At 42.2% G+C, this 17,751-nt stretch overlaps 1 protein-coding gene across 12 annotated transcripts in view; it reads right to left on the reverse strand.

The window, feature by feature from the left end:
- Positions 1–13,221: 13,221 nt before the first annotated feature.
- Positions 13,222–17,751, reverse strand: part of PRRC2C (proline rich coiled-coil 2C) — a 95,353-nt gene continuing 90,823 nt past the window's right edge. For 5 of the 12 annotated variants that reach the window (XM_081489499.1, XM_081489497.1, XM_081489500.1 and 2 more), the window contains 2 exons: positions 17,184–17,420; positions 13,654–15,138 (listed from right to left, as the gene is read on the reverse strand). In XM_081489499.1, coding sequence (XP_081345625.1) covers positions 14,881–15,138; positions 17,184–17,420 — 495 coding nt within the window. In that variant the 3' untranslated portion in view covers positions 13,654–14,880. Of the gene's footprint in view, positions 15,139–15,589; positions 15,643–17,183; positions 17,421–17,751 lie in introns of all 12 variants that reach the window. The other 7 variants (XM_081489506.1, XM_081489505.1, XM_081489504.1 and 4 more) reach the window with 3 other exon arrangements.

Here is a 17,751-nt window from a genome sequence, read left to right on the forward strand (position 1 = left end):
TTGTTCTTCTCAGGCCCTAAATGGATTGTATGATGCTCACCCTCCCTGGGAAAGGTGATCTAGTTTAGTGAATCCACCAATTCAAATGCTAATCTCATTAAGAAACACCCACTCACAAACATACTCAGGAAGGATTAATTTGTCCACCCCTTGGTCCAGTCAAGTTACATGAAATTGACCATCATAAAGTCCCAACCTCTTAAGACTGCAGCTCCCCAGGGCTTACTTTAGAATTTATCTACTCATTCCTCTGGTCATCTTACCCAGCATCATGGTTTTAAATGCCATCTCTATGATGATAATCCTCCAAATTTGTATCCTTAGCCCAGACTGCTCCTGAAATTCAGATTCATGTATTAAGAATCTAATAATCTAACTATTAATCATTAATTAATACATGAATCTGGATTTCAGGAGCAGTCTGAGCTGAGGATATAAATTTGAAGAATCTATCTGCAATGCAGAAGACACAGGTTCGATCCCTGGGTTTGGAAGATCCCCAGGAGAAGGGAACGGCAACCCACTCCAGTATTCTTGCCTGGAAAATTCCATGGACAGAGGAGCCTAGTGGGCTATAGTAAATGGAATTGCAAAGAATCAGACACGACTGAGTGACTAACACACACCCAGAGCACCATATTCAAAGTTTCAACTCACGTGGTGCTTCCTCTGCCACTTCTATTCTTACTCTTATTATTTTTAAATTTTTAGCTGGAGAATAATTGCTTTACAATGTTGTATTGGTTTCTGCCATACAACAGTGTGAATCAGTCATAGGTATACATATATCCAGGAACCTCTCCCATCCCCACCCCATCCTACCCCTCTAGGTTGTTACAGGGCACCAGCTTAGCTCCCGGTGTTATACAGCAATTTCCCACTGGCTATCTATTTCACACATGGTAGTATATATATTTCAGTGCGACTCTTTCAATTCATCCACTCTCTCCTTCCTCCACTGTGTCCACAAGTCTGTTTTCTATGTCTGCATGTCTATTCTTACCCTGCAAATAGATTCATCAGTACTATTTTTTTAGATTCCATATATATGCTTTAATATATGATGCTTGCTTTTTTCTTGCTGACTTACTTCACTCTATATAACAGGTTCTGGTTCATCCACCTCACTAGAACTGACTCAAATTTCTTCCTTTTTATGGCTGAGGAACATTCCATTGTGTATATGTACCACAACTTCTTTATCCATTCATCTGTCAGTGAACATCGAAGTTGCTTCCATGTCCTGGTGATTGTAAATAGTGCTACAATCAACACTGGGGTACATGCATCTTTTTGAATTATGAGCTTCTCAGAGTATATGCCCAGTAGTAATTGCCCTGTCTTATCATTTTTAACTGTCTCTTTCTTTACATTTATCATCTAACATATAATTCCATAATTTTTAAATACTTTTTTCTGTCTTCTTCCGCTGGAACATAAATTCCATGAGGGCAGGTATTGTTTTGTTCAATAATATGTCCCTAGAGCAGTGCTCGGAGAAGGCGATGGCACCCCACTCCAGTACTCTTGCCTGGAAAATCCCATGTATGGAGGAGCCTGGTAGGCTGCAGTCCATGGGGTCGCTAAGAATCGACACAACTGAGCGACTTCACTTTCACTTTCCACTTTCATGCACTGGAGAAGGAAATGGCAACCCACTCCAGTGTTCTTGCCTGGAGAATCCCAGGGACGGCGGAGCCTGGTGGGCTGCCGTCTATGGGGTCGCACAGAGTCGGACACAACTGAAGCGACTTAGCAGCAGCAGCAGCAGCGCAGTGCTCAGCTCACATAGTAGGTACTTGATATTTTTTGAACAGAGAAACAAACAGAAAAAATATCCTGGAACTTGCTCAGAAAAAAACTGGAAATAAAGCTACCACAAGAGGTACCCCTTCCCACCCTTTCCCCTGCTTGATTCTACTCTTAACTGGCGGTGTGACCTTAGACAAGTCACTTAAAGCCTGTTCCAGAGCTAATAGAACTTTCTGTAATGATAGTCATGCTATCTTAACACCCAATATGGTAGCCACCAGTCACATGAAGCTACTGAACACCTAAAGTATGACTAGTTCAAGGAACTGAATTTTATATTTTACGTAATTTTGATGAATTTATGTTGAAGTAGCCACATGTGGCTAGAGGCTACCCTGTTGGAGTGTCTAAGTGTGTTCTCTCATCTGACTGAGGATGAGGTGATGTGTGTTGAGTCCCCAGCTGGCAAGGACGGGTGCTCCAGGCATGCTCCCCCTGCCCCACGCTGCTGCAGTGGACGCAAGGAGAGGAAGCTGACTTCCACATCAATAGCAGAGCCCTCTGACTAGGTGGGGAGTGGGGCGTGAGCACACTTACAAGGGTGGACTTGGAGAAAGAACACCCACAGGGGCTCTATAAAAAAGTGAATGCAATAAAAGATGGCTTTGTTGGGGCCCAGGGCAGTTTCCCCCAAAATGTGCCTTAATGGCATATGGATTATCTTGAATTAAAGTTACTTAATAAGGGGCCAGTGCAAGAGGAATACTCTGACCTTCCTTTCCTTCTGACCCTAAAAGCAGGAAATAAACCTCTCGTGTAAAAGGATACCCTTCTGGTCAGAGAGAATTCAGGCTGAGAAGCCTATATAAACAAATCTTGGTGTTTTCTTAAATTTACTACTTGGAGCCCAAGCTCCATTTAGATTAATTAATTGAGCACCCCAAACCTAAATTTTTTATCCTGTCCACTCCTCACAAATGTATTGTTTCTTTGTCTAAAAAGTATAAAAACTTCCTGCTTTGGTCCCATTTCCATGACACCTTCACGTGCACGAATCAAAATTTGTTTCTTTCCTGTTCATCTGTCTGGCATCAATTTTATTATTAATCCAGTCACTGGAACTCAAGAGGGATAGAGGAGGAAATTTCCTCCTCCCCAGCAGCACCTGAGGACATTTCTCAGATGTGGACTTGGGTGACCACCTCTTTGATGCTTTCAGACTCTTCTGTAAGAGCCCCTGGGAGTCCTTAGAGGTGCTTTGGGGTGTCGTGAGCATGGGATCTGAGAAGTATTCTTCTCCTCCCTAACTAGGTCACTTTGCACTTGGCTGCTTTTCCAGTTAAGTGTCTTCTGTTAGAGTTTGAAGTTCACTTAAACCTCCAAGAAGCAAATTTTGAAAATGTTGTCCATAAATGTGAAATACAGCCCAGTTCCAGCCCAGGAGACAGGATGCAGCTACAAAAGAACATAAAACTATTGTGTCCCAGGCTGAGCTTTGAAAACCCAAACCCCTCAGAGTTCTCTGGAACTCAGATCTTTAAATTCACAGAGGCCTGGCCTTTTCACTCATCCAAATTTATTAACAAACATTGCAGGCCTGATCACTTTTTTTAAAATTCAAATACAACTGACTACCATAACTGTTCTCTAGCACAACAAAAATTGACTACTGAATATGAACTTCAGAGACTTGGCTTGAGACCAAAGATTAAGTGCACGAGGAAGGGTAAACAGTGCTCAAATCGTGGTTGAAGAAAACTAGGAAAGAAAGAATAAAGATTTTCCAAGACGTTCTTCAAAACCAGCCCCAATGACTTCGCAGAGACGGTTTTCTGGAGTTTTCTGTCAAAGTCCAGTTCAAAATGACCGATGTTTTAGGTGCTTAGGAAGTCTTCAGCTGGAGAGGGCGGTGGGGCTGGGGGTACTTTGGGGCTAGCTGCACTCAGAAGGGCTTGTCTGGATTCCACATCTGAGGGTATTTCCCCAGCGTCATCACTTTGCTTGGTAAATCTTTCTTCTCTGGGAGGAAAGGCATACTGAATGTCATTTAAATAAAACTGGGATTTTTAAAAAGAAGGACAAAAGAACACCCAGATCCCAGCCCCTAAAGAGAACACTCAGCATTTTAGATAACATCCTGCCTTACCTAAAATGACGTACTCTCTATTTACACTTTGTGTGTCATTTCTTCTCAAAGAGAATGTAACCATCTCCTCTGGTCCCACGGAACCAATGTAGCTGGGGTTCCCCCCTACCAGCCAGCTTTCTGTAGTTTCTCTAGGGCAGGCTCTCTCTCAAGATTTTATTTGCATCTGGCCACCTGAGTTCAGTCCCTCGGTTGGGAAGATCCCCTGGAGGAGGAAATGGCAACCCATTCCAGTATTCTTGTCTGGAGAATTCCATGGACAGAGGAGCCTGGCGGGCTACAGTCCACGAGGTTTCAAAGAGTTGGACATGACTGAACAACTTCCACTTTCATTCTCTGGCCAGTTCAGCCTAGGCTCACTTCAGCTCTCCTTTTTGCCTAGGTCCCACCACACCCTGTATACACCTCTTCCCCGCCCCACACCCAGTCTGCTGGGTTCTCCTCCCCTTCTGCTGGAATGTACCATGCATCTCCATTCTACTCAGGGCTGGGCAAACCCTGCCTTCAAGGGAATAGGACTAGCCAGTCAAGTGATTCAAGATTCAGATTTAACAGTTCCCAGAGAACCTGCTATGGTCTAGGACTTGGAAATTAACTAGAAACTAACTACATTCAGATTCTCAATGACAGCTCACCCACCCCTACCAGTTTTTTTCAGCTGAGGGAGCTGAGACAGAAGGTGATTCACCCAGGTCATGTGGCCAGTAAAAGACAGAACTGGAATCCAAACTCAGATCTCTCCTGACCACAAGCTCAGTGCTGCATCTCCCAGTCCGAGCTGATCCGTAATGTTGCCGAGGGGGTGTGGGGTAATGGGGGAGGGGGTAACAGGGAAGGAAGCCAGGAGAGGCCCCAGAACTGTGAAATCTCTTTCTTCTTGAGTGGATGTTAAAGCACAATTACCACAGTCCCCTGGAGACGATGCCCACTCTCACGGTCTAATCAGTCACGTCAAATTTGCCATGTAACCCCATCAGTAAAATATGACACCTCCATGATAGGGGTATTGCTCAGTCATGTCTGACTCTTTGTGACTCTGTGGACTATAGCCCGCCAGGCTCCTCTGTCCATGGGATTTCCCAGGCAAGAATACTAGAGTGGGTTGCCATTTCCTTCTCCAGGGGATCTTCTCCTCCCAGGGATTGAACCCACATCTCCTGCATTGGCAGGTGGATTCTTTACCACTGCACCATCTGAGAAGCCCTTAACACCTCCATATCTATGATAACTAAGAACTTGTACATGATTTTTAAAATAAATTCGCTAAAATCTTACATTCCAATGAACACTGAAGTCGAGAAGCACTGTGAACAAACTGGATGGAGGTCCCTATTTCAAATTTTTCATTTTTGGCCAAATTTTTCAGGTTTTATAAAATCATCATTTTTAAGCTCATACTATATCCATAGAACTCAAAAGTGTCAGCTCTGCCGATTGTTGTTTACCCATATTTGAATTATTAGAATTATTTCAACCCAGGTTTCTTGGCACAAATTTATGTTAGGCTACTTGTCTCTACTGAGGGTTACATTCATTGAGACTAGATGCTATAACTTTAAAACCACAGAAACCACCCAGTCAAACTGCAACATGTTAGCATTTGCTGCAAGTGAGTGAAGCAAGCCAATGGAGCTGGACTTCCTCTGGCTTTTTATCTCCCATCCTTCCATCGGGATGGTCTCAGAATCTACACATGACCTCCTGACACACGGCAAAAGTATAGCATCAAGTCAAGTCAAACATCAATTTCAAAAGAGCTCAGTTTTCATAGAAACTGGAGTCCTAATGTTTTTGTTATAAACCTTTATATATGAGATGTCTTGGGCATCCTACTGGATCTAGGGATCTCAGGCAAGAGAGAAGGCAGAACAGCCTACTGTGGACATTGTAGGCTTGCCAGATTTAGCAAAGGAAAACATAGGTTGCCCAGGTAAATTTCAAATAAACAATTAACATTTTTTACTGTATTTGATGTGTGTGCTCAGTTGTGTCCAACTCTTCGTGATCCCATGGACTATAGCCCACCAGGCTTCTCTGTCCATGGAATTTCCCAGGCAAGAATATTGGAGTGGGTTGCCATTTCCTACTCCAGGGGATCTTTCTAACCCAGGAATTGAACCCGTGTCTCCTGCATTGGCAGGAGGATTCTTTACCACTGAGTCATCTGGGAATTCCTCTCTTTTACTGTAAGTATATCACAAATCACACAGACTAACTTAGACCAAAAAAACACTCCTTCTGTTGTTCACCTAAAATTCAAATTTAACCAGGCATCCTGTATTTTATCCACTGATTCTACCATCCAGGGAAGGTATCAGGTGGTGGACTTTTTGAGAACTCCAACATGCAGCTCAGGCGGCTAGCTACTCCAAGGCAGGCAAACTCTTTCCTGTGGGCCAGACAACCTGCTGAGGTCTCCGCTATCTAAGGGCGTGCTAGCCCAGTTCTGAGCTTCAGGTGTAGAGTGGTGGAGACAAATAGCTCTTGCCTCACAGGGAGCTGACCGTCTACTTGGGAGGGGGGACGAGATTCTGGGCATCCATTCTGTCCCCAAATCTTGCAGCGTCATACATTTTTATACTGGGAGGGCACATCAAAATTTCCATCTGATTGTCAAAGTGATCCTCACCCCTCAGTCAAGAGCTACTGATCTGAAGTCCATCCCAGTACCCTTATCATTGTCTACTGAAGGACCACGTGACAAAGGTCTGCTTCCCACCGTGGTGACAAAGTATTTTCTCATCCATAAAGTCTGCCCTGCTGCAATGGGTGGACGCCTTTACATAAACTTGAATCTAGAGGCAGTCCCTGGCCCTTGGTGAGCATCAGCATGTGTGCTCCATCCCAGCCCCCACCACAGACCCCGGGAGTACCTCCTGGTCATGGTGATCCTGCGCCTCATCACCTCGGAGGCCAGGTCTCTGTAGGGGAGGTTAATGCTGTAGCCCGTGGAGCCTTTCTCAGCCATGGCTTTGCACTCAGAGGATTGAGATTTACCGGCACCTGTGAATCTAAAACAAAAGCACCAGCAAACCTGCTTCAGGGGTCGAAACAGCTGTGTCTGGGTCCAGCATGGCAGGGTTTGCAGAGGACTCTCCCTGCCCGTGTTCTCAGTGGGTTCCCCCAGAGCCCACCCCTGTCCTGAGGCAGACGATTTCTCATTCCAATGCCTGCCCTGGGGAAGACCCAGGTCTCCCCACAATTAGATAGAGCCGGTATTATTACCCCAAACTGCTGATATGGAAACCGAGGGAAGCTATGGCTCCCCTCAGGGAACAGCTGAGGAAACAGAGGCCCAGAGAGGTAAACTGTCTTTCCTGGGGTTGCACAGCTGGGCCCTGTCCTGGCTGCTTCCCCTGTAGCGAGCACCACTCCCTCACAGCCCTTCCCTCACAGGGCTGTTTGGCATCACTGAGGCACACAGAGCCCTCTTCCTGGAACACTTCTAAAGAACAGGAAAACGGGGCTTCTCTGGTGACTCAGTGGCAAGGAATCCTCCTGCCAATGCAGGAGACATCGGTTTGATCCCTGATCCAGGAACATCCCACATGCTGCGGAGCAACTAAGTTTGTGCACCACAACTACTGAAGCCGTCAAACCCTAGAGGTGGTGCTCCGCAATGAGAAGCCACTGCAATGAGAAGCCCACACACCACAACTAGGGAGTAGCCCACTCAGCAACGAAGACCCAGCACAGCCAAAAAAAAAAGGGACATGGGATTGACAAGGCTACTTGTTCAAAGGCACTGGAGGCTTGATATTGAGAAGAGAAACAGCAGCAGTGGGCACTCTTAAGAGTCAGACATGGTGGGATATCCTTTTACAGTATCCCATTTGATAACCACAGTAACTGCAAGATAAGTTATTATGATCCCTACTGAACCAATTGATGGGGAAACTGAGCAACAGAGAAGTTAGGCAGCTTCCCCAAGGGGGCACAGAGCTACAATCCGAACCTAAAGTCAGTCCGGCTTCAAAGACACCACAGAGCCAGGTGACTCTCCAGTTCTGCCTCAGTGCCAAGCCATTTCCAAAGGAATAAGAGGTGAGTCTCCATTCCTGGACACCCAGTCACACCCTTGAGGTGACATGGCTGTTCTCAGAAGAGGAGTTGCAAGGGCCTCAACTCACCAGCCTGATGTTCCGTCTGCAAAGGTTTGTTCTCAGGAGGAAGCCCAACGGACTCACCTTTGATGTCAGATCAGCTCAGGATATGACCCCTTCCACACCTCAGCTCATAATCTTTAAAGAAACACCCTTATTCTGCACAGACTCTGTTCCCACACATCAGTTACTCCACAGCCTCCGTGAAGGAAAAGGCCCAAACTAGCTCACTGCTGCCAACCGCCTCCTGGACCTTTTTATCCTCCCGTAGTCAATCTTTCTCAGCAGCTTGTGTTAGTAGATTGATTCGTGCCCTTCGAAGGTAACAGCTGACACAGGTGTTCCCTCTGACCTTGATGGGAAATCCCCAAAGATGTTGCAGGGAGGGGACGGGTCTTGAATGCAGAACAGGGGAAGGGACTTCAGCCACATAGGCAATGAGGAAGCAGAGGCCAGAAAGCATGACATCTTGACCTGTTACCTATTGACATTTTAAAAACTAAATTCATGTCCTCCCCTTCTCCCAGCAGCATCATCATGATTGATTCCCCCTCCTTCCTGATGACTCAGCACTTCTGCTGAGGTGGCAGGTGCTTTGGCTTTCAAGTAAAAGGGGTTGATTGATTTCATGACTCTCACTTTTGAGCCAAATGATATTGAGCAAGTAATTTCAGCTTTTATGAGGCTAGGTTTTCCTATCTGTAAAAGAGGAGTAATATTCATAGCACCACTATTCATAATAACCAAGACATGGAAACAATCTAAAGGTCCATCGACAGGGGAACAGATAAAGATGTGGGGTGCACACACACACAAACACAATTGAATACTACTTAGCCACAGAAAAGAATGAAATAATGCCATTCGCAGCAACATGGATGGACATAGAGATGGTCACACTAAGTCAGTCAGACAAAGATAAACACCATATGATATCACTCTAATTTAAAATATGACACAAATGAACCCATCTACGAAACAGACTCACAGACATAGAGAACAGACTTGTGGTTGCCAAGGGGGAGAAGGATGGGGAGAGAGGGATCTGGAATTTGGGGTTAGCAGATACAAACCATTATATAATATAAAGAATGGATAAACAATAAAGTCCTATTGTATAGCATATGAAACTATATTCAATATCCTCTGATAAAACATAATGGAAAAGAATATATATGTGTATAACTGAATCACTTTGCTGTATTGCAGAAATTAACACTATAAATCAAGTATATTGCAGTTACAAGAAAGAAGCAATACTCTCTCCCAGGGCAGTTGTGAGGATCAAGAAAATATTTGCAAAAATCCCTAATTTAACCCTGTTTTGGTCTTAAGTATTTAAATGCATGTTTATATAAACATATCTGTATATATGTGTATGTGTGTGTATATATATATATATATATATATATAAAACCCAGGATGAACATGAACATATATGTATACTGCCCCTCATGTACTACCATGAATGTAATTTCCTCACAAACCTACAAATTTAATGACTACAGTTTTCTACTCACAAAACAGAATAAAATGAGAACATGTGTTCTTTGTAACATAATAGAAGAATGTAAACTATCAATATTATTACTAACTTTACAACAAGGGCACTGAAACTTCTCTCTTAGGCTCCCTTAGTTGTGTGGAACATAGACCAAGGGTATCTCTCAGCCTTGCAAATAGCTGCGAAAAGAGAAGTGGAAAGCAAAGAAAGAGAATGCAAAGTTCCAAAGAATAGCAAAGAGAAATAAGCAAGCCTCCTTAAGTGAATAATGCAAAGAAATAGAGGAAAACAATAGAATGGGAAAGACTAGAGAGCTCTTCAAGAAAATTACAGATACCAAGGGAATATTTCTTGCAAAGATGGGCACAATAAATCGCAGAAATGGCAATGATCTAACAGAAGAGAGTAAGAAGGGATGGACAGAATATACAGAACTGTACAAAAAAAGTCTTGATGACCTGGATAACCATGATGGTGTGATCACTCACCTAGAGCCAGACTTCCTGCAGTGTGAAGTCAAGCAGGCCTTAGGAAACATTACTATGACCAAAGCTAGTAGAGATGAAATTCCAGCTGAGCTATTTCAAATCCTAAAAGATGATGCTGTTAAAGTTCTTCACTCAATATGCCAGCAAATTTGGAAAACTCAGCAATGGCCACAAGACTGAGGTCGGTTTTCATTCCAATCCCAAAGAAAGGCAATGCCAAAGAATGTTCAAACTACTTCACAATTGCACTCATCTCATATGCTAGCAAAGTAATGCTCAAAATTCTCCAAACTAGGCTTCAACAGTATGTGAACGGAGAACTTCCAGATGTTCTAGCTGGATTTAGAAAAGGCAGAGAAGCCAGAGATCAAATTGCCAACATCTGTTGGAGCATACAAAAAGCAAGAGAATTCCAGAAAAACATCTACTTCTGCTTCATTGACTACCCTAAAGCCTTTGTGTGGATCACAAAAAACTGGAAAATTCTTAACGAGATGGGAATATCAAATCACCTTACTTACCTCCTGAGAAACTTGTATGCAGGTCAAGAAGCAACAGTTAGAACCGAACATGGAACAACAGACTTGTTCAAAATTGGGAAAGGAGTACATCAAGGCTGTATATTGTCACCCTGCTTATTTAACTTATATGCAGAGAACATCATGCAAAATGTCTGGCTGGCTGAAGCACAAGCTGGAATCAGGATTGCTGGGAGAAATATCAACAACCTCAGATATGCAGATCAGTTCAGTCACTCACTCATGGCTGACTCTTTGCAACCCCATGGACTGCAGCACACCAGGCTTCCCTGTCCATCACCAACTCCCGGAACTTGCTCAAACTCATGTCCATCCAGTTGGTGATGCCATCCAACCATCTCATCCTCTATCGTCCCCTTCTCCTACTGCCTTTAATCTTTCCCAGCATTAGGGTCTTTTCCAATGCATCAGTTCTTCACATCAGGTGGCCAAAATATTGCAGATACTATCCTTATGGCAGAAAGTGAAGAGGAATTAAAGAGCCTCTTGATGAAGGTGAAAGAGGAGAATGAAAAAGCTGGCTTAAAACTCAACATTCAAAAAACAAAGATCATGGCATCTGGTCCCATCACTTCATGGCAAATAAATGGGGAAAAAATGGGAACAGTGGCAGACTATTTTCCTGGGCTTACAAAATCACTGCAGATGGTGACTGCAGCCATGAAATTAAAAGACGCTTGCTTCTTGGAAGAAAAGCTATGATAAACCTAGATAGTGTATTAAAAAGCAGAGACATCACTTTGACAACAAAGATTCTATAGTCAAGGCTATGGTTTTTCCAGTAGTCTTGTATGGATTTAAGAGTTGGACCATAAAGGAGGCTGAGCACCGAAGAATTGATGCTTTCGAATTGTGGTGCTCAAGAACTCTTGAGAGTACCTTGGACAGCAAGGAGATCAAACTAGTCAATACTAAAGGAGCTCAGTCCTGAATATTCATTGAAAGGACTGATGATAACGCTCCAATACTTTCACCACCTGATGGGAAGAGCTGACTCATTGGGAAGGATCCTGATGCTGACAAAGATTGAAGGCAGAAGTGGGTGACAGAGGATGAGACAGTTGGATGGCATCACCGACTCAACGGATAGGAGTTTAAGGAACTCCGAGGATAGTGAAGGACAGTGAAGTCTGGCGTGCTGCAGTGCATATGGTCACAGAGTCGGACATGACTTACTGACTGAACAACACTGCCAAGACCAAGTTATAAAAAGATCGTGACTTCTGCCTTGGGTGCTTTTTTTTTATTGATATTCCTGGAATATATAGTACCCATATGCCTTTCCCTATGGTTAAGAAAACGATTGCTTTGTGTGGGAGGCCTACTTGGCCATTCTATTCTCCCTAATTATACCTCAATGTACCTTTGGGAGGAAGAAAAAAAAAAAAAAGCACCTGAACCATGTCATTCTGGGCTACTGAGGAAGAAAAGTTGGTAATATCTATGAGTAATTGTTTTTCCCCTGTGAGACTTGAAATTGAATACCCCCTCTTGGCAAGGGCTTCCCAGGTGGTTTAAGTGGTATAAAGAACCTGCCTGCCAATCAATGCAGATTTAGAAAGTGGTTTTGATTCCTAGGTTGGGAAGATCCCCTGGAGTAGGAAATGGCAACTCACTCCAGTATTCTTGCCCAGAGAATCCCCTGGACAGGGGATCCTAGCAGGTTACAGTCCCCATGAGGCCACAAATAGTTGGACACAACTGAGCACATCTCTTGGCAAAAACGGGCCAGAATACATTGATCCATCCTCTTTCTGTCCCTCTACATCATTCTTGAACCTAGGACTTTCTCATCTGGAATCTCAAGCCTGATTAATGAAACTTCCTTCCTGTAATTCTCCACTGAATACTAATGCATTTGGGAGCTCCCTTTTCATTTCAGGTGAATCAACTGTTGACTTTGCTTTTTTTGCTCAGAAACCAGTAAGACCAAAATTTACATATAAATCTGCTTATTAGCTAGCGTGTCAATAAATCAATGAGTACTACCCGCATAATTTTAGGAGGTTTTAATCATACAATCAAGTTAAGCAGTATGGTCATATATAGGCAGAGGGAAGACAGTGACTTGAAAATGGTCCCAGGAAATAGAGGTCAGGTATCAGTGACTGCAACCTGCCAGACTTCAAGCCACCACTAGACTATGCTCAGGTAAGAACTGTCTTCTACATTCCCAGCACCCGACACATATGTATACTTATCAACTGACTAAATTATACCAAAGCCTCATCTCTTGCTTAAAACTCTAGTTCAGGTAAAATATCCTTCTCCTTTGATATTTCTCTGTCCAGGAAAACGTGTGTGTTTTTGACAATAATTCTTTGGAGTAATTCTATGTTGGAATATGGACTAATTAGTGAGTCTCACCCAAACTTTACTAAGATTTATTTTGGGTCCTTCCATTTCCAGCCAGAAGAATGGTGATTCTATTGTCTACATTCATTAGTTTACAACACCAAGAAAGACGACTCTCCTCTTCCTTGACAGACTGTTTTCAAATGAACATGGCTACCTCGAGAACAGGGGCCATAAATACTATCCTCAAAAGACAGTCTTTACTTTGACTGAATAAGCTTTATAGTTCTTCAGAGTCAGAAATCAAGTTTTGGGGTGGTATTTTTTCCCCCTAGAGCATAATGTACTCTTACTTCAGATTTTAGGAATGGATAGGAAGCTCCAAGACTCATTATTTAGAGAATACTTTATTAGTTTCTGTAATCAAACCCATGTAGATAAGACCTTACATATTTAATACAGTGCGTTACCCCTGTACAAATGGAAAAAATTATGTTTAACGTTTCTAGACCAATATGGCTGTTAATTTCTGTACAATGCCAACCCAACACGGTACAACTGGGATACTTTTTCCAAAGTTGACAGCACAGCTAAAGTTTCCAAAAATTCAAATTATATATATATGTATATATATATAGATTTATTTATTTATTTATATAAAAAGACCAATAGCAGTATGTTATGCATCAATAGCAGCAACAGCTTTTCCAAGTTCTGCAGTCATCTGAACAAAACTATAGAGACATCCAGCACACTCCATTAAAAAAAAAAAAAAGGTAAAAAACAAAACCTCAGAAAACAGCAAAGTTCTGTTACTGTTGTGGTACCTGGCACCATTTTTTTTAATTATGTTTCTCAATCATCATCTGGAAAGAAAACATTCTAGAATAACGTCATTAAAAACAGATCTGATAAAGCACGGTCACTACTACATATCATAAAGCAGGTACAAGATATTTTACATTCACAGAGGTATGATACAGTACTGTCCTACATCTATAATACTAGAGGATATAATTAAAAAGGCATTATTTGAGACTTGATTCTACTTTTCCAGCAGAGGGCCCAAAGGATGGTTATGACACAGCTCTGGTACAGAAATGCACCTTCTTAGATAGGATTTCCTTTCTTTATTGGCATAGTTCTAGGTACTCACTGCTCTTCATGAACATCAGCTAAAAACCGTTTAAAAAAATAAACAAAAAACAACCACTGGATTCATACAAAGATGACTGAGGAGAGGCAAGCAGGACTCAACCTAAGTAGTATTTGACCAACTCCGTCATGTCTGAATGGTTAAGAGCTTCATGGAAGAAAGGACATGCCAAGTAGCACTTCAAAGCTTTGGGCCACAACCAAAACACAGCATCATTTCAAACAGAAGCAGTAGCCAAACACTGCCCACGTGGCTATGTTCAAGGATGTTGACGTCAGTATTTCATCATCTGCTCACTCATCCAGGAAGAAGGGGAGATCAGTTACTGTACTTTGATTGTGTTCAACTCCATCACCATGTTACAAAAATAGCAAGCTGCCGTAATAAAAAATAAGGCTCCTCTATCCAGCACCAGTCATCTTCTGTTCTTCACCACCAAGCCCATAAATGCTATAACCATATCCCAAGAACACGAGGGAGCAAAGAAACCACATCTGATGTCTTAGCTGGGACCATCACATTGTTCAGGCCGAGCTGTTCCTCTGTGGTGTTATTTCCCTCATATTTCTGGTGTTTCACCTAACCATAAGGATTTCAGTTCTACATTATATGCACTTAAGGAATGTGTGCACATATTCTTGTACAAACTCTGACTGAAGATGCATGGCCGTCAACAGAGTGCATGTTATACAGTAGGTGCAAGCTGGCAAAGCCTCATTTTATTGGTGCAGCAGCTGTGTGTCAGTGTAAATTGCTCCTATGTCCCTTGCACACCTCCAAGCTCTGGACAGGATAATGTCAAAGATCACTTTACCTCTTTGGCTGACGGCACTGTCTAACTTCATCCTCCCTCTTTCCCCTCTCCCCTCCCCCACCCCCTGCAATAACCCACAGCCTTTAAGATTTTGTTTCTTCGGTTTTTATCGCCTGAGGTTTGATTGGTCCAGTTCTAATAGGTTTCGTGGCTATGGTGGGTGCAGGGGGTGGCTTTTCTTCTACTTTTTCCTGACAGACACCAGGAGGGTCGGTCAGGGTTTCAGGAGGTTTACTTGAGTCAGTGTCCACTTTCTGGGCTTTGCCTCCTATCTGTTTGTTCTGTTGCTGTTCAGAGAAGAACCGTTGCGTGGACTGAAGAACCTCTGCTCTCTGCTTTGCCTTAAAAAATGAGAAACAACAACTGAAAATGCTGCAGTATAACCAAAGCCTGTCAATCAATCTCAGTTCAAATTTTTTTACCAATCACAAATCAGTTTTCCCCATGTTGGTTTGGCCCCAAAGTACCTCATTGATCTGTCAGCTTTTAATGGATAGATTTCTTCCTATTTTTGAAAACATTCCATGTGATTTAAAAAAAAACAAACAAAAAACTGAAAAGAACAGGACCACCTCCCACCATCTTTCCCGAGTTTGCCCTTGTAAAAAAATAATAAAATATAAATTGCTGTTGGTTTGTATCTTTTCTGGAAGAAAACTTATTGACATCAAATTTTATTTAGGGAGCCTGCTTGCAAATTTGAAAACATATAAATGTAATACTTAAAACTTCTATTTATCAATATGTGGTCTACAATAAAATGAAAAGGAAGCACTTATATTGTGGCATTACCAACACCTAGGACCAAATGTCTTGTGGCTGAGTCCTCTTCCCACAGCTCTCTTCTGCAGGGGAAGAGCGTCAGAAATTAGTAACTACAACTTCACTTGATCACTAAGTTCTGATAGCTCCTACCACATTCTGAGCTGGTAAAATAGTTTCCTAGTTTTATTGATGCTGTGCCCCCAAAGAATATACTTACGTCAGTCTGTAAATTATACCACCATAACATACACAATTAAGACTAAAGTTTCTACACCTCTTGTATATAACAAAAGCTCTTCATATTCTACAGGTAACCTGTACTATTCAAAGATCCGAAGCAATTTCATGACATCTGTATCCTTCTCCACCCCATTATTAAGCTCTAACGTCATTTCCAACATGTGGATGCAGGAAAATCAAGTGGCAAGGAGGCAACAGAACTGGAAACCAAGGCCAAATGGTTTCCAAAGATTTCTACACATACTAGTATTTTTAATAGTTACGAATGGATGGAAATCCTAGGTATGCAGCATTAATAAAAGTAGATAACATTCAACAAGTGTTTCACTGCAGGGCAATCTTTAAATTTGTTCTCAGGATCACAAACAAGGGACATCAACCCAGAAAGAAACTTAACTGAATCAACTGAATTTTCTAACAGGATTGTCCTAAACATGTTTCTAACTCAGAATAAAGCATGGCTATGGACATTTCCCATTTGAAATCAGTAAGCTTTTCTTTGTTCTCATCTTGCCTGATATATATAGTGACAAAATTGGCAAAAGTACTAAGACTTCAAAAGTCAAGTCTAAGTAAATATAGAAACAGAAATAAATTATTCAGCTAGCTGTACTGGCAGACAGGTTAAGTTTATGCTGCAAGAACTGTCCCCACACAGACTCCTCAAGGCACCCTTCTGCGTTTAGCAAACCTCATGTTTATCAGTGCCTTTTATCATGAAGGATCCCAAAGTGCTTTTTGAGTTCTTCATCTACAACTACACAATCAGTTGTGGAATACGGATGCCTCAGATGGCAGGCAAAACAAAAAAAAAAAGATATGAAACCAGTTTGAGAAGAAAACTATACTTGGATGCTTGGATGACTCATGAAGGAAGAAAAATCAAGATAACATGCCTTACCCATTCCAGAGTTTTCACATAACAATGATAATATTTTGGGATGGGGGTGGGGTGGGAAGAGAAGAGAAAAAAAAAAAGAAAGAAAATGGGGAGGCCTGTAATAATTCATATTATTTGCTCTTCCCAAAAAATGTAGCAGCTAAACTCAGATCTCAAATATTTATTCTATAAACAATTCATTTGGCCACAGAGTTTAAAATGTTAACTTGTTTGCTGACTATAGTTGCAAAAACAAGAAACAAACAAAAAACAAAAACATAAAAAAGAAAAAGAAAAGTGTGTGTGTGTGTGGGGGGTGGGGGGAATAGGAAGAAAAAAAATTAAATTAAAAAAAGGAGGTAGGGATGAACAAAAGTAGTTAGTCTGGTTAAGTCTGCTAAGACAATGAATGCCTGGATATGCAGTTATGGGTCCAGAGGCATCTTAAGACATGGTTCAGAGACAGATTCGTGCTCTGTTGGCTGTTAACACTGTACTAACCTTCATGTCTTGTTCAGCCTTCAACGCAGCCTGGGCCTGATTACCTCTGACTCCAGATAGTGATCCACAAGGACCCCTGGCTACATGTGGCAAACGAGCATGGCTCATGAGGCCTGTGGTCAGCGGAGGAGGCATCTGACTGGCCAGTGCCATTGGTGGCCTCTGAACAGGCGCTGGGAAGGTGTTAGTATGTGGGGCTCTTACCAATGGAGGGACCAGGTTAGGTTGAGAGAGAATCTGAGTGAAAAAAACAAAACATACAACATTGAACTGTTAAAAAAAAAAATTGCCAACTAGACCAGGTTGGCTTATCCCAGAGTAAATCTGTGCCCATTCTGCCAGTGAAAGGAAGTGTATGGGTTTGTGCCATTCTATTACAGGACCAAGAAGAAACATTCTCCATGCTTGGAGAATCTGACAAAAATTAGGCAAAGCATGCTATGGCACTTCAGCTGGTTCTAGCATTTCAGCTACAAATTCTGAAGGGGAAATAGAAAAGCTATTAAATAGGATATCTTTTAAAAAAGATATAACTGCAGAAAAGGCACATATACCAAATATAATCTGA

Source organism: Giraffa tippelskirchi, chromosome 5, assembly GCF_054371585.1.
Source record: "Giraffa tippelskirchi isolate mGirTip1 chromosome 5, T2T-mGirTip1v1.2.pri, whole genome shotgun sequence".
Taxonomy (NCBI): Eukaryota; Metazoa; Chordata; class Mammalia; order Artiodactyla; family Giraffidae; genus Giraffa; species Giraffa tippelskirchi.